The sequence below is a fragment of the Copadichromis virginalis genome, linkage group LG4 (genome assembly GCF_057382275.1).
Source record: "Copadichromis virginalis isolate Kocher_CV1m ecotype Utaka linkage group LG4, C_Virginalis_male_GT1.1, whole genome shotgun sequence".
In the NCBI taxonomy this organism is placed as follows: Eukaryota; Metazoa; Chordata; class Actinopteri; order Cichliformes; family Cichlidae; genus Copadichromis; species Copadichromis virginalis.
The window spans coordinates 9,513,471-9,534,401 of NC_140621.1; the positions used below are offsets into that span (position 1 = coordinate 9,513,471).

The 20,931-nt window shown below is 40.1% G+C and overlaps 2 protein-coding genes across 3 annotated transcripts; both read right to left on the reverse strand.

The window, feature by feature from the left end:
* Nucleotides 1–973: 973 nt before the first annotated feature.
* On the reverse strand, nucleotides 974–6,984 carry tspan34b (tetraspanin 34b). The gene is made up of 8 exons (XM_085453390.1): nucleotides 6,761–6,984; nucleotides 4,883–4,960; nucleotides 4,256–4,471; nucleotides 2,253–2,327; nucleotides 2,054–2,161; nucleotides 1,846–1,965; nucleotides 1,659–1,751; nucleotides 974–1,550 (listed from the first exon to the last, which is right to left on the reverse strand). Exons 2-8 carry the CDS (start codon nucleotides 4,937–4,939, stop codon nucleotides 1,491–1,493), a joined length of 729 nt encoding a protein of 242 aa, XP_085309516.1. The 5' UTR covers nucleotides 4,940–4,960; nucleotides 6,761–6,984; the 3' UTR covers nucleotides 974–1,490.
* A 6,166-nt stretch (nucleotides 6,985–13,150) lies between these two features.
* On the reverse strand, nucleotides 13,151–20,928 carry znf653 (zinc finger protein 653). 2 transcript variants are annotated; one of them, XR_014920040.1, is made up of 11 exons: nucleotides 20,505–20,928; nucleotides 20,034–20,074; nucleotides 18,378–18,695; nucleotides 17,744–18,270; nucleotides 17,480–17,657; nucleotides 16,387–16,471; nucleotides 16,147–16,258; nucleotides 15,954–16,068; nucleotides 15,771–15,870; nucleotides 15,173–15,557; nucleotides 13,151–15,066 (listed from the first exon to the last, which is right to left on the reverse strand). XR_014920040.1 is itself a non-coding variant. In XM_085453391.1 (10 exons), the coding sequence occupies exons 1-10, from the start codon at nucleotides 20,807–20,809 to the stop codon at nucleotides 15,380–15,382; spliced, it is 1,959 nt and encodes a 652-aa protein (XP_085309517.1). In that variant the 5' UTR covers nucleotides 20,810–20,928; the 3' UTR covers nucleotides 13,151–15,379. The 2 variants fall into 2 exon arrangements, 1 of the variants encoding a protein (XP_085309517.1); XM_085453391.1 differs by having other exon boundaries at nucleotides 13,151–15,557.
* Nucleotides 20,929–20,931: the final 3 nt, after the last annotated feature.

Consider the following 20,931-nt stretch of genomic DNA (forward strand, 5'->3'; position numbering starts at 1 on the left):
ATTTTGGGGAAAACAACATAAAAGCATGGACCCCTCCTGATCAGCTCAGGCTGATGGGTGATATTTTCTTGGCACACTTTGGGATCATTGATACCAGCTGAGCATTGTTTAAACATCACAGCCTTCCCAACTATTATTGCTGACCATGTCCATCTCTTTATGATTACAGTGTATTCATCTTCTGCTGCTTCCAGCAGGATAATGCAACACATCACAAAGCTCAAATCATTTCAAACTGCTTTCTTGAACATAAATGGCTTCCACGGTCACCAGATTTCAATCTATTTTGGGATGTGATTTAACAGGAGATTCACATCATGGATTCATATCAAATCTGCAGCAACTGTGTGATGCCTCCATATCAATATGGAGCAAATGATCTGAGGAATGTTTCCAGCAGCTTGTTGAATCTGTGCTACAAAGGCAGTTCTGAAAGGGAAAGGAGGGCCACGGGTGTAACTAATGTAATGGCTGTTAAGTGTATTTACTACATGGTGGAAATCTTTGCAGGCAAATTGTCTTAGACAAGTCATTTAACCCTTGTCCTGTACTTTTATTAACCAGCAAATTCCAAAGATCAACTGTTCACTCAGCACCAGGAAGTTTCTATCCAGACTCTAAGTGTCCAATGAAGCCAGAGTCCAAATTTATACACGACTAAACTAGGATGAGAAACTTCAGCTCTGCTAACAGTTTCTATGTAGGTAATTCATGCTGCCTGAGTCAAACATAGAAGCCTTCTTATTTTAAATTAAAGCTGCCATTTGCTCCAAGTTATACAAAAACATGTAGAATTTCACATTTAGGCTCATGTTTCCTGTCTTAATGGTTTCAGATAAGTTAAACTCTCTAGTTAAAAGTAAAAGGTCTATATGTCCAATGTGTTTTCTTGTGTAATAAAGTGTAATAAATAATAAATTAGTCCCTTCTTACCTCATAGCTTCTGTAAAATGGCACAAATGCTTGCAGCCAGTTCAAAAACTCCCAGAAATGTGGACTTTATTTAAGAATCAGTCACTTTTAGACCATATAAACATATCATGTATCAACTTTGGTGCTAATTTACAAGCTGAATTGTGCAAAACGAACACAAGCAAACAAAGAAAAAAATCCCCCTTTCAGTGCCCAACATTGACAACAGGTTTTGTTTCATTATCACAATGAATACATTTATCACTGAATTCCTCATTAACGGACTACATTAAATAATCATTGGTCAAATACACAGTGTGTGTGTGTGTGTGTGTGTGTGTGTGTGTGTACAGTGTGCTTAGCTGATTAAGTAGATAGCATACATACATAGATGTTTACATGGATAAAATACATTTGTTAATCGCATCTATTAGCTAGATTTAAATGTAGCAAAAATAGATTTGTTACATTAAATTATTAAATCTGATTGCACAAGACTTTCATTACAGGAAGTGATAAAAAAAATAGAAAGATTCCAGTGATTTAAAGGATTTCTCTCAGGCCTTTGTCCTTTGTAGTTAGACACTTTCAGATTTTATCCTGCAGTAAAGGATCATTGAGACAGCCATGGCACATAACTGAAGGGAATAAAATTTCAAAAATAAGGTAAGAAAAGGTGCCAAAGGGAGAAAAATGAAACATCCATTTACCATATAGTTCAACCTAATGTAACAGTGGTGTCATACCTCCAGAGCTGCAATCCCGAGCGCCACTCCCACTATAGCAGCGGTGTTATCGTCAATCAGCTTCCGGATCTTTGGGAAGCAACCAGTGATTGTCTAAAGAAAATATGTAGTAGGTTTAGATTAAAGATATCGTAATTATAAAGACATTTTGAATTATTTTTTTTCTACTACTTTGAATTGTCCTTACCCCATCAGTACATGTGCTTCCAGGGTTCAAACAGCACTGTGGTGGAAATGTATTGTTGTGGTTTTTATAGTAAGGAGACTCCTTGAATTCTGATGAGTTGTAGAATCCACAACATTTAAACTAGTGTAGACAGAAAAAGTGGGCACGTTACCAAAAGTGTTGCTGAAAACAGAGGCCACTGACTTTATTGTTTAGCAGATTTTTGTACCGTGCTCATTGTCGAATTCCACAGTCCTGTGATGTCAGTATTGTTCCCATAGCCCTGCTTGATGCTCTTCACTGCTTCCTGACCAATCTTGTTAAACAGCTCCTCAGCCTAACATACACACATGAAGCAAATTTTGCATTCAAATAGTCATGATAATGCAGCTACTAAGATTATCTCTGTAAGTTCTTTGGAGACTTACCAGCGGTCTGAATACCAAAATAACCACTGCTCCTGCCACCTCTGCTATGAAGATCAACAAGACTATGATAAAAAACTGTTGAGGAGATAAGAATATCCATTACTGGAATGGGTTTGTTTAAAGTGTAGCTTAAATAAAAAAGAATAGAAAAAAACTTGTTTGAGAGAGCATTTTAAAAGAAATTTTTTGACCTTTTATTTTCACAAAGTATCCATAAATTAATTTTCTTGCGTAAAGAATTACAAACAAACATGGAGATATAGCCAGCAACTGGCTATACCAAAAGTGTTGGTGGGGAGCTTAGTAGCCCTCTTCTAACCAAGCAGCAATCTCAGAAGGTGGAACATGAAGCCAAAGCTGAAGTGCGAAAACTAATTACGTTCCTAATAATTTTGCGTGCTTCCTGTAACAGACTTCCAAAAACGTTTGTTCTTCATTTTGGTGATTAAACAATACAGCTATTCATCTTGTTACTTATGCTTTGATCCATTTGAGGTGGAAAGTCAGGAATCATGAGTTTTCTTTTGAAATGATCAGGAAGTCAGACTTCCCACTCTGATGGTCAGAGCAGCCACACCAACACCAACTTCACAGTTCAAGATAGCAGAAGTGGGCGTAAGCAGACAAACCAGTAATCTGTCCTGCCACTGTTGTGTAATTTTCTTGGTAAATTATCCATACAGAGATCACGGATCAAGCTGTATTCGTTAACCTGCTGCAGCAGTGTTTTCAGTACAAAGATTAAAGGCAATGGATTGTACTCCAGGTCAAGCTGGTGTCGGATAGATGGCTCCACATATTCTACCTTAAAGAAAAAGAAACTCCACTATTACTGCAGTGATTGCACTTATTACTTGCTATAGCTGGGGGTAACATGTGGTCTAAGTAGCAGGTAGCACACATCTGTGTTTGTCTGTTTCTCTTTTTCAGGGTAAACTATTGCTCTGTAGTGCCTCTGTGCACAGACTAGAATAAAGTTTTGCAAACTGTTGTTTACATGTTGTAGTTGTTTACTGTCTCTAGAGAACAGTGTCACAACCATCCAGCCTGTGGGCAACCCTAGCTTGAGTTGTTGGTCCTTGGAGAAGCGTGGAGAAAAGCTGATCTCAGTTTGTGTACGAGAGGAAGAAAATGATGGTCTGCATTGTTGATATAGACATTACTTTTATTCCTATTGCACAAAAGGACAAGGGTGCAATGGTAAAGTGCAAACTGCATCTAGGACAGAAACAACCACATTACGCTTCAGGTCTTTGCAAGCATCTGCATGGACAACACATTAATGCAAAGCTAGCCAAGAACCCTGAGTGATGTTAAAGTGTAGCACTTGCTGACCCTAGCCCAGCAGCCATACCGTGAACTTCAGCAGGTAATAAACAGATGAGCAGTGAGGCTCCAGCCTGTTTCTACCTGTTTATGTTTCTAAAGTAGGATCACTGTGGTGTTCGCTTTGAAGTCTCTTTGGGCTGGTCTTCATCTTTGTGTTGTCGGCTTTGTGTTTATAATACTAAAAGAAAGATCCTACATGTGTCTTCATAAGGATAGGGATTTGAACTGAAGCCCAAGGCTTATATTGTTAACTGGTAATTATGTACAATTCAGGTAATTTTATAGACCATACATTTGCTAAAGGTCACAACTGCTGTACCAAAAATTCTCAGTTAGAGTTTATAGATATGTCTTGCTAATTAAGCTTGTTAGCAATAACTGACAACATAGTTCCTTAACCTTTATATCGTAACCTCTGTATTGTCACTCAAACTCAAACTCAAAACTGAAACCAGGCTGGTGAGTCCTCTCCCTTATTTGTTGGCTGTATGCATTTTACACAATGAATTATTATGTTTGTACTAGATGAATGGACTTGTGTACTGAGGGTGATTTGTTCCCATAAAATAAAAATTACTGCCCTATTGACCTTCAAGGGCTCTACAATCAAGAAAGTGTGCCAAAATGTCAAAGTATTTCTTTAAGCCTCTATAAAATAGCAGGCAACAACCTACCAGCAGTAGCATACACTTGCTCTCCCTCATGGCTCCACAGCAGCCTAGAAAGCCGATGACGACTAGCAAGATCCCAATTGCAATCAACAGGTAGCCCACATTGAGCACCTGGCTTAGCTCTGCTGGCATGTTGTCAATTTTCCCAAGAAAGGTAAGGACGGAACCGCTATCCACCTTCACCCAGATCCCAACACCCAGGATGGCAGCACCTGCCAGCTGAAGAAGAAACATGTGGAGGGTGGAGAAGTTAAAAGAGCACTTCACAGATTTTATGCATAAGAGACAGTCTTTTTTGTCACGGTGACTGCTACCATGCTTTTGTCTGTTAAGACTTAGGCAGGGAGGGTTTTGCCTTGAGACTGTCTTGTAGAAAATGCATTTTTACTCTAATAACTTTAAAATAGATAAGTCCAATACTCAATGTTCTGAAAATATTTGTAATGTGCAATTTACAGTTTACAACTCTTGTTGGTGGTGTAAAAATAACCAGTGATTTGTATTTGTATGCTTTTGTACAACATTCAGACTACACAGTACTGCTGAGTCACACTTAAAGAAAATTGTAAGTAACTGTCAGCATCCTTCAAACTTAAATAAAATTATAAAACAATGAGAGTCTTTACTTACAAAGATGATGCCGTTGAACACAAACATCATGAATTTGAGGAATTGAAAGCATCCCATTTTTGCTGCTGATATTTCTACCTACAGTCAGAGGAAGAATGATAGAGACACATTTTTAAACTTTAGTCTGGTTTTATCTCACTAAGAGCACTTATTTAGCAACACTTTGCTTTTACCTGCATGAATGTGTTTTTCTATAAAGAGCATTAATCATCCTGCTCACCTGTTGTCTCAGGTTTCACTTCTTCCTTGAAGAAGCAAATTAGCCAATGAATTAGTAGAGCTGCTCTGTGAGCAGGGAGGCCACAGGGTGGGGTAGCTTCAAACTCTTGTCACCTTTTAGTCTTTGTGAGCTTAATAACTTATCTTAAACTCTTGAGCCTGTCATTTATACTATAAGGTCACTCACGGTGCACATGTAACTGTGAGCGCTTTTGGTTTAGCAGTAATCGGAGAAGAGAGGTGACGATAGAGGAAGTAAATCTCACTCTATACTGGAAAGTTTGTCACCGCACAAAACAAAACAAAAAAGCCCAGCGGCATGCAAAGGAGGGGAGGAACCAAATTCGGAAGATGAATACTATTGATAAGCAAATATTCCTTATTTGTGGACTTTTTTTTTTTCATCTCACCAGTGCACTTGCTATGTCCTTTCATAATATTTTTAAATGTTAAGAATAAAGAGGGTATAGATCCTAGTAAAGACACCAGTGTATGTATTTGCATAGGCAGCGAACTCTGTGGCCAGCCAGCGCACCATTCCCTGAACATGCTGTGGGGGTGAGTTGATGTTTGAGTTTAGGCTAAACTGAGGTGTAGTGTGACAACCCTTTCGCTAACTCTGTACAAGGCTCTTTACTCCAATGCATCATCCATCAAACTCAGGCACACAGATGACAGCATGCTGTCACTAAGTCTTCTCCTACCACCCTCTGTTTTGAGTCACTTAAAGATTGTCACTTACAAATGTGTGTGTGTGTGTGTGTGTGTGTGTGTGTGTGTGTGTGTGTGTGTGTGTGTGTGTGTGTGTGTGTGTGTGTGTGTAGATCTCCCAGAATGGGAACAGCACTCTTTGTGTGGTGGGAGGAAACAAGACAAGTTGTTAACAGCTATGACTGAGCAGAATCCGCCTGTGTACAGCAGCAGGCTGTCTTCTGCATTACCTTTCTTGGAAAATTTAAACCACAGCAGCCTTTATAGTTCTTCCCTATCAGCTTACACCAAACATCCATTCATCCAAACATATCACATTAACCAAAATCAGGAAGTAGTTTCTCTAATAATTTAGCTCTGCTGCTCTGTTTGAGTAAAGCTGGTTGTCATCAAGTTAATCATACATTCAGATGCCAGGATACTGCTCCAAGCATAATGACTTGTTGCCTTGACTCCCCCAAACTTTAGCTTGTTCACTCCTTCAAGCTCTTCCTGCTTCCTTAAGGTCACTGATTCACTCTGACACTGAGGAGTGGGCCTGGTGATGTATTAATGAGCCCAAGTCACAGAATAATCTCAAAATGCCTCCGTGATTACTGTAAAAGGACCCAACGGCGTACTGACTGGAAGAAGCAGTCTTGTCTGGAGGTGAGATATTTTACATTTTATGCGTTAAACATGACGTGCTGTGTTTGTGTTTTTAAATGGAACCTCTAAACTGTCTCCAATTCGACAACCACCATCAAAGAAAACACAGATGGAGAAATCTCAAAGGATCCCATTGAACAGAATAATTGCAGGCAGGTCTCAGGAGACAAAGGATCATTGTTGGGTGGATCTCTCCCTGTGCGGGTACAGCTCTCATACAAAATAGCCAGACTTGCACGCTCACAAGAAGCAGCCTCATAGAACAGTTAAACAGCAACGAATCCAAGTGAAGCGGCCTACCTTTTCTCAAGTGTTATCCGAGGACGTTCTCCGGCTCCTGCCTTCACTGCTGTGATTCAGGCAGCTGCTGTGGGAGCGCACCGTGAGGTAACAGGAGCACAGGGGTTTGTTGTTTTGCTGTCCTCACAAAAATGACCCACACTGTGAAACGTACGTCTCGCTTCTGTGGCTGTGGCACTGTGTTATGTGTAAACAACTTGCAAGAGACTTTTTCAGGATTCTGCTCTTATTTTTGGGCTGTTGGCTGATTATAAGCAGAGTGAAGGGAGGGGAGGGCACAAGGTGGGTGTGACCGAAGCAGCTGAGTAATAGCACATCACTATGGATCTAGCTTTGTAGCTCCCAAGGGAGGGAGGGAGGGAGGAGGGAAATGAGGGAGGGATAAAGATCACCTGTGCATGGTCAAAGCACCATTCAACATTTGCTCTGTTTCAAGGTGTTAATTTGAGCACAGCATGTAAATATGGCCTAATTATGTGACCAGTTGTAATAATTTGCAATAACCACAGGCTGATCTTAAAGTTACTGAAAACTGTAAATGTTTTTTTTTTCTCTACACAAAAGAAAATGTCTAATATGGTTTCAGATGTATCTATATACATAGGTCTGAGAGTTTAACTTCAACATGATGTAAGTAATACATTACAAACAAAAAAAACACACAAGCAAATAAGCTCACCCCTGAAAAGGTCATGGACCAAAGGAAGCAAGGCCCCATGGTACACTTTACACGCATGTGCTTTAAAGAAAATATGAAATCAAATGGAAAGATGCAAATCTAAAATCATCCTTTCCAAAGGTTTCTCTGGCTCATTTCCAATCACTGAACTCAGCTTATCAAATAGGGTGTCATATGTGTATTCTCGATCCAGCAATTTTACTCAACGATACGTCATCGATCCAACGATCCAGCCTAACCCTGAAATCCTTGAAAAAGCTTTTGCAAATTACCTGTACCTCCTTGCAGTCGGGGCATACAGCACATCATATCACAGAATCAGAACTGGTGAAAGTTGCTATTGATCTTCAGACAATAATATTTTTTATTTTCCTGTCAGATCTCAATGTAGGTTGGAAGACCACTGATGAAGTTTTATTCCACACAGGAATGTGTCATTGGGATTAAGGGATATGCACTACTCTGGTTTAAGTCATATTTCTCTGAAAGATCATAATTTAGTTGTGTAAAGAATATCTTTAGCTTTAAAGTTTCACACAGTTCTCTGCAAGTACCGGCGCTCATCCATTACTTAGATGGCTATGATAATGTTCTAATTTGGAATAAAGAGGCAGGTGGGATATATCACATGCTGTGAACCCAGAGACCGTGGTCTATGTCTGAATTCACTTGCTGTTTATTACCTCCGCAGAGGAGGTCATGTAGCGTGTGTGTGTGTGTCATTCTGCCAGCTGCAAAATTTGCTTTACATTCACCAAAGTCTTTAAGGTTAACTTAATGATTCATGAGTAAAAAAAAGGCCTTATCATTTAGAAAATATTATTCTGAAAAGTGTTGTGTGTACTGTCAACATATAGAAAGACTTTAGATGAGGGTCACGTGGTACGCCGGCCCAGGATGGCAGCTTAAGTCGGAGCAAAGCTCGTATTCCTCCCAAACTCTCGGAAAAAAATAAGTTAAAGTCCATTGATTTTTTTTTTTTGGTCTAGGTCCTGCAATTGCAGTGGAATGAGTTAGAAAAGTCATTATTTCACACATACCCGGCCGAGTACCTCGCAAAGGGAAAGCCAACAATTCTCAGGCTACTTCGTTATCCAGAATAGCTGAATCACTAGATGGAGCTGACGTTAGGAGTTCATCCAAAGATAATGTGGCTGCTGAGTTGACTTGCATAAGATCTATTCTGGAACTGACAGCTCATGACATGAACGCAGTGAAAGGTGGAATTGAGTCTCTTAATGAAACTGAACAGAATCTCCCGCTTGGAGGAAAAGATGGAGTAAAGATGATTGTTTCCCCAAAGCTCCAGTATAATCTGTTTAAGTTACCTATAATGTTTCCACACAACCTCTTCAAGCTTTATAATACAGTTGTGGGGGGGTATGTGTGCGCAGGCAAAAACACAGTCTTTCTTTGGTCCAAAGTACATGCTGTCAAAGATAGTGGTGGATTAGCACTATCCAAGATGGACTGGTTATGCGTTTTCTCTCTCCCAATTAGCTAAGATAAATAACTCATGCTGGGTAGTGACTGAGGAAAGCCTAGTGACTCAAACATCTTTAGAGGCCTTTTTCTCTCACAGGGGAAGACCAGTACTGGCTTTTAAACAAGAGACTTGGTTTAGAGCTCACCAGTTCATTAATACCAATCCTTATCTTACCTCTAGAGCCTCTATTTGGTATAATAAGAAATTATTAATTGGTAAGAAACCGTTCACGTAGTCTAGTGCAGGAATTAAGTTGGGGGATTTATTTGGTAACCAAACCGTCTAAATTCTGTGGGATCTTCAGAGAGGCACAATCGCCTGTCTAGAGGGGCTGAAGCTGGGCTGGGAGAGAGATTTGGGAATCCAGATTTCAGAGGACAGTTGGAAGAAGCTGGTTATATGTTGGTATGGTTGCTCATGCCACACGCAATCACAGCGTATCCAGTACAAATTACTCCACAGAAGCTATTGGACCCCTAGCAAACTATTCAGACTGAATTTAGTTGACAAAGACACCTGCTGGAAGTGTCAGAAAGAAGCTGGGACTTTAGTTCATATGCTGTATGCATGTGAAAAAAATGTCCACATGTGCGATGGGATCATTAACCTTTTGAAAGGTCCTTTTCAATTTGATCTCTCGAAATCTCCCGCTTTGTGTGTCCTGAGTCTGTTACCAGATAGCATGAATCTATCTGGAAGACAGAAGCTGTGGGTGCGTCTGGCCACCATAACAAGGTGCAGGATAATAATGGGACACTGGACGTCATCTAACTCTTGCTGCTTTAAGGAATGGACTGAAAAAAATGGCTATATATGAACAGGTAACTTAGAGGAGAGAAGATATCTTTGATCAGGGTCCCTTCTTGCACTACATAGAGGATAGGTCTGTTTAGACAGATATTGTGATATGTATTTTGTATTGGATGTAAACGTTTAGTATATGCCAGAGGTCAAGCTCAAGCTAAGTTTATAAATACTCTGTTTTTACTTTTTTAAATGTTTGTTTGTTTGTGATTTTGTTTTCACTTTTGTGCGTTATGGTTTTTTAAGTACTATTCAAAAAACAGGACAGAGACGTGACTGTATGGGGATAACTATTCCTGTAGTCAATGTTTTTATGTTCTGCTGTCAGACAAAAACATGAACAAAAAAAAAGAAAAATAATTTATTTAGAATTTAGATTGAAAAAAAAATCATGTCACATCTGGCCTTTGACCTTTTCTCAAAGGCCGGTAGATTAATCTGACGGTTAGTGACAACAATACTACATAAAGCTTTCTAAAACTATGTTTAGCACTGCCATTGCTTGTATTGACAATATATAGACAAATAGAGAGTGATATATAGGGATTATAAATATAATATTCCTTTGACCTTTGACCTCTTCTTCAAGGTCAAATAAGGTCAAATGTTGAGAGAATGTCTTTTTTATATTTAAAACTTTGCTTTGAATTCTGCTGCCGTTGTTTGTATTGGCAAGACTTTGGAAATGATACTACTAAATGACATGTCTAAATATCCCACTATGTAGTTGGCATCCAAAGATCATGCCACACACTTGACCTCTAATTTCAAGTCTTCCTTTCTTTCAGGTTGTCATTAGAAAAAATGTGTTAAAGAAGAGAAATAAGAGAAACAGAATGCTGCCTAGTTAGTTAGAAATATACTGCAGTATAATATTATATAGTAAACTCAAGTTATTCATACCCGATTATTTATAAATTAGAACCTAGTATCATCCATTACCTACTCCTTTATAAACTGAACATTTGTCATGTTACCCGTATCTGATATTTACTGCATCACAAACTTCTTAAAGTACACTTAAAAAGAACAAAGAAAACAACATGAATATGTACAAAATACAAAATGATTCGCATAAAAGTAAATACAGCAACACATTACAGTGCTGTGTCGTTAGTTATTTAACAAAAGTGAGCTAAAATGCGGTAGCAGTGTGTGGAAAAACAAAGCACACCCTTACAGCTTCCATAGGAATTAAAAGGGTAAGTACCGACCAGGTGCTGATAATCAAATGCAGTTGCTTAACTGATCATCAGCGAGTGTGAGCACCTCTATAAAAGCAGGAGTTCTGGCAGTTGTTTGCTGCTCTGCAGCTTTCACATGTGTGTTAACACAATATCGTATCAATATCTTCCAAACATCAGACTGTGCAATGCTCAGAAAAACTGTCAAAAAAAGACACCCCTCCCCCCCCCAAAAAAAACCCAAAACAAAACAAAACAAAACAAAACAAAACAAAAAAACAAAACAAAAAACAAAAACAAAGGTTATCTCTCAGACTCTACAGGCCTTAGTTAGCATGTTAAATGTTAAAGCTGATGACAGTATAATTAGGAACAGAGTGAAAAGGTGTGACTTGTTTATAAAACGAACAAACACCGTTTAGGTTTGCAAAGCTGCATCTGAACAAATCCTTTGGACTGACGAGACCAAAGTGGGGATGACTGGCTATAATGCACAGCGCCATATTTGGAGAAAACCAAACACAGCATATCAGCTCAAACACCTCATTACAAACTGCTCAGTTATTGCTGCTGAAGGTTATTCTACAAGCTATTGAATCATGAAGTATACGTTCCCCACTCTGCCGCTGGATTAGGTTTTGTTAAATAGAATAACACACATGCTGTTGTTCATCTGACGTTGTATTTACCTAATTTTAAGACCTGGTAAGGTCAAGATAATTTATTATGTCTTGAATCATATACAAACTTTAGAATCAACAAAGAGTTTAACTTGCTTTAACCTCCTAAGACCCAAACTTGTTTGTTAAAACTGAAATGACCATTTGCAGAAATTCAATTAACTGTCAGCTCACTAATAATTAACAGTGATTTTTATACCAAAGTGATATGAGCTTTTTCCCAATTGGACCAACAAACAAAAGAAAAACAAAACGATCTGTGTCTCGTGCTCAATTGGGGCACCCGATTATTCCATCCGAGCAGGGCAGGCCACCTATGAAAGAGGCAGGGAAAATATGGGACAGTGCTTTTCTATTATAATGTGAAAGAAGTTGTTTACCATGATGACGTACTGAGGGAGTGCCAGTTTGCACAAGCATCAGCAGAGCGGCTATTCTCTGTGATATTTCTCAGAACAATAGGACTGCTTCTTGACATTTAAATAGAGCTTTGTTTGTACGCATACACACATCAAATATATTCCGTCCTTCATTACAAAATCTTCATCACTACATTTGGTAGTCCTACTAAGGTGTCTGTTTATGATGTGTTTGTGCTTATAGAGTGGATGGAAACTGTTCATCTGTGAGTGGGGGGTATTTTTATTTCCCTTTCCAGTTGTTGCTGTTTGCCATGTCCTGTACTTCCTTTCCAAAGGTTTTGGTCTCATGAGTTTTGATTTCTGCTGCATCAGCAGTTCACGCTGGTGGTGCCATAAGGATAGCTTCTTGGCAAATTAACACTAATTGAGAACTGTTTAAACTTCACAGCCTAACCTGAGTATTGTTGCTGACCGTGTCCACCCATTTATGGCCACAGCGCACCCAAACTTCTGATGGCTGCTAACACACAACGTAACAAAGTTTAAATCACCTCAAACTGGTTTCTGTATATGAAAGCATAATAGGTTTACTTTAAATAAATGGAAAGTTAGTACTCAGCAAGGTGACTGCTCCTGAGACTTTGGCCTCATGTTGCTTACACTGTGACTTTTGTTTTACTTGAAAATCACACAAGCTAATAAAAAAAAGATCAAAGAGGGTCAAAAACCACTCACTCAAAATTGTTAAAGAAAGAAGAACAGATCAAAAACACTAGAAAAATGTTGAGTTAAGGCGCAGCAGATGTGAAGACTAAATAAATCTTGGTAGCCTATTGGATGACCTCATATTTCACTTGGAAAACCTGTAATTTCTTTCCTAAGCATCTCATCTCAATATTTTAATGTGACCAGGAGGATTCTAATGTGCCCCAAGCTAAACGTTTTACTGAAACCATTTTCTAATGTTCAATATTCTTCTGACTCACAGGGTCCAGATCCTGTGAAAAGATTTCATAACTAGGTGTCATCTGCATGGTTTTCATGATGTTGCTTATTCCTTATGCACACCCACTCAAAAACACACACATACACACACCCTGGGTTGCATTATGTAACAGGCACAAACAGCCTGCATATTAATCATGTGTCAAATAGATGTCATTAAGAAAAAAGAAAGAAATGGCACAAACATGAGTCATGGTGACATATTTTTTACTGATTCACCAGTTAGCCAAAGTGACAGAAGAGAAGAAAAAGTGCATTTTCTTAAAAAAATAAAATAAAAATACAAAAAAAATATCACAGGACAAGAAGACAAAGGTGAATTTTCCTGAGAAACTGTCACATCAATCTCACAAGCTTTCCCATTGGACTCTGTCAAATAAATACTGCTCTCCCGAGCAACGCAGCTAACAGTCGCCTTGAGTGACTAAAACAGAAAAGCCTACATTTGAATTTGTACATGCAGTGTAGACAGACACAACCTACAGACCAGGTATGTTACCTGGATCGATCAGTTCTGTGATTCTGCCCATAAAAAGCAAATCGCTCCTCTCTGCCAACGTGCCAAAACCACTCTCTTCCAATTTGAATTTAGTTTTGGCGCATAAGCAGGAAGCCAAATGAAGCAAGTAGAAGGGTTGTGAATTAACTTTGTCAGGATGGATAAAAATTTGAATTTTACTGCACTGACAGAGAGCAAACAATAGTTGCTGTGTTTGAGGAGGCCATTTCCAACTAATCAGATGGCTCAGGACTTTAAACTCTAACTTGTAAATGACAAAGAAAACTGAAAATGGTCGTTTGTTTTCCAGGTCACAGACAGAGATACAGGTCTCCTTAACAGTTATGACTCATAGGTCAGTCTAGTGAGTCCATGGTGTTGTGGCTAGCACATTCATCTTATGTGCAAAAGATCACTAAATCAACTCCAGGAGGAGACACAAACCCAGCCTCAGGTGGTCCAAAGCTACTGTAGTCCTGGTACTGCTCCCAAGGCAAGATATATGCTAGAGTTGCACCAAGCTCACATAATATCTGTGCTACATTAAAACCTGCAGATTCATCAACTTGGAAAATACCAAAGGAACTGAAAGTACTTTCTTAGTCATTTTGACACAAAAGTCGATTTTACCAGGAGCACAGATGTAAGTGGTCAGAATGAGACTTCCAGGGATCGATTCAAACGTAGCAATGGTGCTTCGGAAAAGGACTGCAAATTTGAGTTTAGCTATATTAAAATCAGCTGAGGATCTTGCTTTTTAACGGGCAAAGCCGAGAAACCAATGAAGTATTTTTGTCCAGAGCAACCCAAATTTTCCTTTTTCATAAAGCTTATAAACTAGGGCTCGTCACAATGAACCATCCCTTAGTTAAGCTGTGATAAACCTAAGCTCCAGGAGGCTTCCCGTGATGCACTACTTTGACCTTTTAGCTCTATGCCATTAGTGTCTTTTGTCCTGTTTCCCACTCACCCACAACCAGTTAAAGCTGGCTGCCCCTCCCTGAGCCTGGTTCTGCTGGAGGTTTCGTCCTGTTAAAACAGAGTTTTTCCTTCCCACTTTTGCAAAGTGCTTGCTTATATGGGGTCGTCGGATTGCTGGACTTTATATTGACTTTACTATTTAAAGCACCTTAAGGTGACAGCTTTTGGGATTTAGCATTGTATAAATGAAACTGAACTGAATTGTTTAAGGAAACAGAGATCTTCATGGTTACACATGAAAAAATACATTTTTTTTGTATGTTTTCAATATGCCCTTTATGTAACTGCAGGACACTTTCCAGAGCCTACAAAAACATTTACTATTACACGACTGTCTGCTCACGCCAGAGGGAACAAATATGGTTGCTGAAAATAATTAGCCAAATCTCAGATCTAGAAGCATTCTGAATTGGTTCCCACAGAGTGGGGAAATACTACACGGTGTGTGGGCTGGTCATGAATGTGACCGGTTCTTTTACTTAATCTGTAACCCCAAATAAAAATGAACATGTAACAAAGCACAACCAGCTCAGAAAGCAACAGTTACTAGCAAGCTAGTTAACGAGCCTTGCTAATGTTTACAGCTATGTTTAATCACTTCTTCTTTTTTAATATCGGAAATTGTCCTGAAAAACAAAACAAAAACAGAAAACATATCAAATTAATTCTGACTGATTTTGCCAAGTCTGGTATGTGAACAGTTGCTTGAAATATTTAGGAATCACTCTTTACCAAATGAGGAAATTAGCCTCTGACACAGCATGCGTCCTGCACAGCTGTTAGTCCAAATCACTCCTGCCTTCATCCTCAGCCTGTAAGAACACGGCTGATGTTCATCGCCCTGGACGTGCAAGGCAATACAGACGCGGCAAAGTCTCTCTCTTCACTGGAAGACTTCCTTTGGTCTCGGAGGTGTCCAGCCAGTAATGCTTATGCACCTCAGGTTGCCTGCTTGTCTGGGTGACTCTTTAACTTGTGGAATTTGACACTGTCCAGCTTCTCGAACCTCTTGTCACAGAACTCACAGGTGAAGTTGTAGTGGGCCTCTGGAGTGTGTTTCTTCATGTGCCAGTTCAGGGATGCGCGCTGGCGACACTGGTAGCCACAGATTTCACATCTGACAGATGATGACGATGACGTGGGTGACAAGATGTATGTGAGAATGTTAATATTTGGGGCCATGTAATAAATTTAGCTCCCAGAGAGACTAGTGACTCAACAATTGCTCCACATTTTAATTCCAATATAAAGCAACAGTGATCTGAACTTCTCAGTGTTTAATTACTAAAAAGAGTAACAATAGGATCTGTTTGAAGCATTAGTAACTTACTGGAGTGGTGTTTCTCCTGTGTGCGTCCGCCTGTGAACCTCCAGGTGATTTTTGCGTTTAAATGACTTTCCACAAGTCTCACAGATAAAATCTCTAACGCCTGTAGGAAGATTCATGTTTACATTTGGAAGTATATGCGGATAACACGCAGGCAATACACAGGGGTGTCTTTTGCGAACTCACCAGAATGGATGATCATGTGGCGATGCAGATGGTTCGACAGGTAGAATTTCTTTCCACAGCCAGGGTGGGGGCAAACCTTTGTCCTTCCTTTCCTGTGAACTAGGTTCACGTGATTCTACAGAGAGCAGACATTTAGAGCTCGCGTGTAGAAACAGAAAAAGCTCAAATGCAGAGCACGACTAATTAACTTTACCTGAAAGCTGCTAATTGCTACATAGACTTGACTGCAACCCTCGTACGGACAGTGGAACATCTTGAGCATCCCATCAGCCTCGATCACCGGGCCTCGTCTGCTTCTCTTTGACCTGACATTGCAAAAAGGGGCACAGTGGACTGAGCGGCACACTAAGGAGACCAACTTAAAACAGTGACCTGATGACAATGGCATTCTCTATTTGCTTTTAAGATGATGTTGAGTACGTGAGTCTCAAACCTGCTCAGACTCCTCTGCAGCTGTCTGTCACTGCCCAGCTCCAAAGTGTCAACACTGGGCTGCAGCAGTTGTTTGTCAGTCATACCTGCAGGGAAACGACAAGTAAATTCTTTTAGAGAAAACATAAAGACTCCCATTAGTCAAATCTGAGTGCTGGGAAGACAATTCAAATCATTTAAGTCAATATCCAAAGTGTAAAGAAAACAAAATGCAAATCAGTGCACATTACACTCAGCTACTCTTTCTTGGTATTAGGTGTTGGCTGGATTTAGTCAGAAACTATCAGACTGGTGCTGCATGTTGCAGGAGAGCAAAAGGGATTCACACAGGTAATCTAGAACTTCCTGTTTTACAAAGTTCATGCCCACTGCGAGCAGTGGCGCTAAAATGCATGTGATTTAGACATATATACACTGGCATGAATTTATATAAATTTATATAAACATAATCAAATATATGCTTATATAACTTGAATTGACACATCTCAGTAGCACGAACATATCATAACATTCAAGTTCTGTGTTTTATTCACATGGAAATCAATGGACGGGATGTTTACATGAAACAGGTATGATTCAAATCTATATAAATATACTTCTCTGGAGTTTGCTGACACTAAATAAACCCAAAACAAAAAGAGGCACTTTATTGCATGTCCAGTGATGTCAGTTATGGACATGTGACAGTCTCTCACAGAGTCAGCCAGCAGACTTAGTGAAGCCGATTACTGTAAGCATCTTTTAAAAGTGGAAATCATTCCCAGAATGGATGTGATTCCTAATAGAACCTAAACTTTCACAAAATGCTTACAGTTTTCAAGATGCGCACAGTTGAATATTTTAATATTTAATTGCTGTGTTTTTATTAGGAGCTTACAACAACTTACAACTTCAAAACTTCTTCAGAGCTTTTATGCTCATTTTTTAGCAACAAATGTTACATTTCAAACATAAAACATCAGATAATTTTAATTATGCTTTATTTATTACAATAAGACTGAACACTTTGAGTATCAAATGATCATCAAAAGACTGACAGATATAGGAACATTTCATCTCAAAGTCCAGAAATTTCGAGTTCCAAAGTAGCGCACCTGTCATGGAGTCCTCATCCTCTGCTGTTCTGATTTTCGAGTCAGCCGTGCACACCTGGTTGTAGGTGACGCCCCCAATGACGGTGCAGGTGACTTCCTCCACATTTCCGCCTCCCATGTTGAGTTGGATTCCCTCGGATGCCAGGGCTTCGTAGCTGGGGCCAGTGATGATAATTAACTAGGAACGATGGGAAATGTAGTTTATGAAAAAGAGTAACACACTCCTCCTGCAGTCTTATTTCTGTGAGATACTCGTTTACCTACCTGTGAGCCCTCCAAAGCCGTCCTCTGGTCAGGAATCTCACAGCCGGTCACCACCGTTTGCAGAGTCTGAGGCTCAAACAGTTCGCTCTGCTCTTGGACCTGCATGGTCGGTGGGACTGACAGTTCTGTCTGAGCACTGAGGCGCACTGAGCCACTCAGGCTCTGCGACAGCACCAAGTCCTCATCAGACTTGTCAAGTTCATCAGCTAAGGATGCCGTCATAACGCACTCGTAATCGTGCCTAACAGTCCTGACTTCCTCTTCTGTGAGGCGTTCTTCTTCCCCTCCATCCTTACCTTGCCTCAGATCTTCAGTCTCCTCCTCTTCCTCTGTGGGGACGGAGTGAAAAGCCGCTGTGAGGGAGCCTTGCTGTCGCACCATCTCCACTTCCCAGATAGGCTGCCCTGTCAGCGGAGCATCCTTGGAAGAGGCCAGTACGCTGGCTTCAGGGGTTGGAACTACAACCTCTTCTACCTGGCTTACAGCTTCCTGATGTTCCTCAGAAACATCCACATTTTCTCCCACGTCTACAAAAAGAAAATGATTAATAAAAGGGCAAGTTGGTCATTAAGAAATGTAGGATTTACTGAAGTCTACACAACAAAACAAACACTTACAGTACGATTCTACACACCTTTCAACTGTCTGTGAGCCTCCTTCCTTCTCTTCCGGCTTACTATGTTTTTTGCTACAGACACGTCTGTTTTGACTGCACACTCTCCATCGCTGTCCCTGTTCACTCCCTCCTCATGCTCAGAGTCACTTGCCTCCCCCAGAGGTGAGAAAAGGTATTGCACAAACGAGTGGTTGCCTTCACATTGCCAGACTGCAGTGGTGGAGAAGTTGGACTGGGTCTCTAGAGCTCTAAGCTGGGGCTCGTGTGGGCAAGAGTGCGAGTGCTGCTGGAACCAACACACCAGGCTCTGGAGGCTGGACACACATTGCTTCCTGCCTGAGCGTATATGCCGGGGTGCAGGGTGGGGGGCATATGAGATGGATGATGAATGGCAGATTAATTTTTGTTGGATAACAGTTTATAGAATGAGATTAACCACATATCAACTAAGACTCAACACCTGCAGTAATAGCGTACATGAAAGTTGATTCCTTAGCAAAGAAGAATAAATGTTGAGTCAGTGTAAACATCCATAAAGCAAAAAGATTTAAATTTGGTCACAGTTGGCTTCAAGGTGACCTTTCTTTTTGCAGTAATGCTGCCTATTTTAGATCACTCCATGGAAGTCCTGGTCTAACATAACTCTTGCACTAGATCTCCTCCACTGAAGCAATGCTTCAAGTACAAGTTCACTTTGGTGAAGCAGGGATGCAAATGAGGCAAGTACTGCAGGTAGTGAAGAACAATATTGCCCTGAGCAGCATGATGGCACAACAAGTGCCAAAGTGCCACAGATCAGGAAATATCCTGATTTCTGATTATTGAAGGATTTCTCCATGCAGCACCACAGAAATGAGCATGCTTCTCAGGCTTTGACATGGAAGACATCTTCCAATGTTTGAAAGTGTCTTCTGAGTTGCAGACTTGGCTCTAATGACTGGTGAACGTCTGATCAGTCTGACACAGATATGACTGTTTGCTCTATGCCACAGGTTTGAAGTAGATGGATAATTTGAAGATGGAGGGTGCAAGCGTGCAGAACAAGACACCTACGGTGTGATCTAAGAATAGTAGCAGCACTAAAAGAGGTGCACAAAGAGATCAATCCCCTTGAAAAGGAGACCAGCCGAAATTTAAAGAAGTTCTAGTTGTTTGACTGCTTTGATTACATTTCACATACAATTATGTAATTAATACTATTTTTATTTTTTCATTTTTCATAACATGTTGATAATGTTGAAAACTTGATTTTTAGTTATAAAACATTAGAAAATGCAGTAACATTTGCATTCACACGTAAACATTATGAAAAACATTTCATGCATATCCGCTTTAGGATAGGGATTTGTGTTGGGATGTGGCACTGTACTCAAGTTTTATGTTGAATAAGTAAATAAATACTCACACACTGCTTAAAAAATAATGACAAATGTGTAATACAATACTCATTTTAAGTTATAACCTCAAAACTGTTCTTCTGGATCTTTGTGAAATTTTGGATCTTTATTGTCTGTGTATTTAACTTGATGCATGCACTTTTGTCTAGAAAACATTTAGGCAAGCTCCAGTTTGATACACCAAATAACTGAGCCGCTTTAAACAGACTTCATTCCCAACCTCAAACCCTACGTGCTTAATTTGGAAATATTTCCATGTAATAATGGCTCCACACACCTCTTTTCTGTTTTGCCGAGACTTCTGGGGCAATCTTCTTCCTGCAACACAGAAACACATCATTTGGAAAAAACAGATTAGTCACAACAAACAAACAGTACTTATCTAAAGTTGAACTATTGTGCTTTTGCTTGCTTTTTATCATACTGTTACAATGGTGGGTACTCGTATTAAATATGATGTTACAAATTGCAACATTTATTTCAAACCTTCCGTTTGCTATATGCAGCAAATCAGGAAAGAGTTGGCTTAAGGGGAGGGGGAGTGAGAATGAACAGTGAACTAGGACATAAACAAAGATTATTTTTGAACAGTGAATTATGAAAATATACCCTCGTGGAGTCCAGTTATAACAGTAAGTGCCCTTTAAGATTAAAACTAGCACAAATGTGAAGAGCAATGTCTGACAGAAGAAAACAGCTAGTCAATATACCACTCTGATTAGATAACGTGTCTGCAGCACATTCCTACCCGCAGTATTTCTGCTGGTATTTTTCTCCATAGGTGGAGTTGAGTAGGATGAGATATTCTGCCAGCCCGGCGTCGCTCAGACCGGTCCGCCTGCGGAGATCACTCCACAGCTTGTGCGACTCTCCGAGGTACACCCTCCTGACATCGTACTTCTTTCTGGATTCCAGCCGCCTCTGCGCTCGGTCGGAGTCTGTGAGCCTGGGTCGCCCCCTACAGCGCCTCAAAACACCCTTTCCTTGCTCCCCGGCTTGGTTTGTGTCCAGGGGAGCCTCCACTTCTGCCAGCTGATGCGCCATCTTGGCCATAACAGCTGATGCTTTGATTATCCGACATGCCGGAAGTTGTGTAAGGACTCGCAGGAAACACTGATATCAATGCATTTTGAGCTCGTCTTCCTCGCGCTATAGATTCATAAACTTTGCGTTGG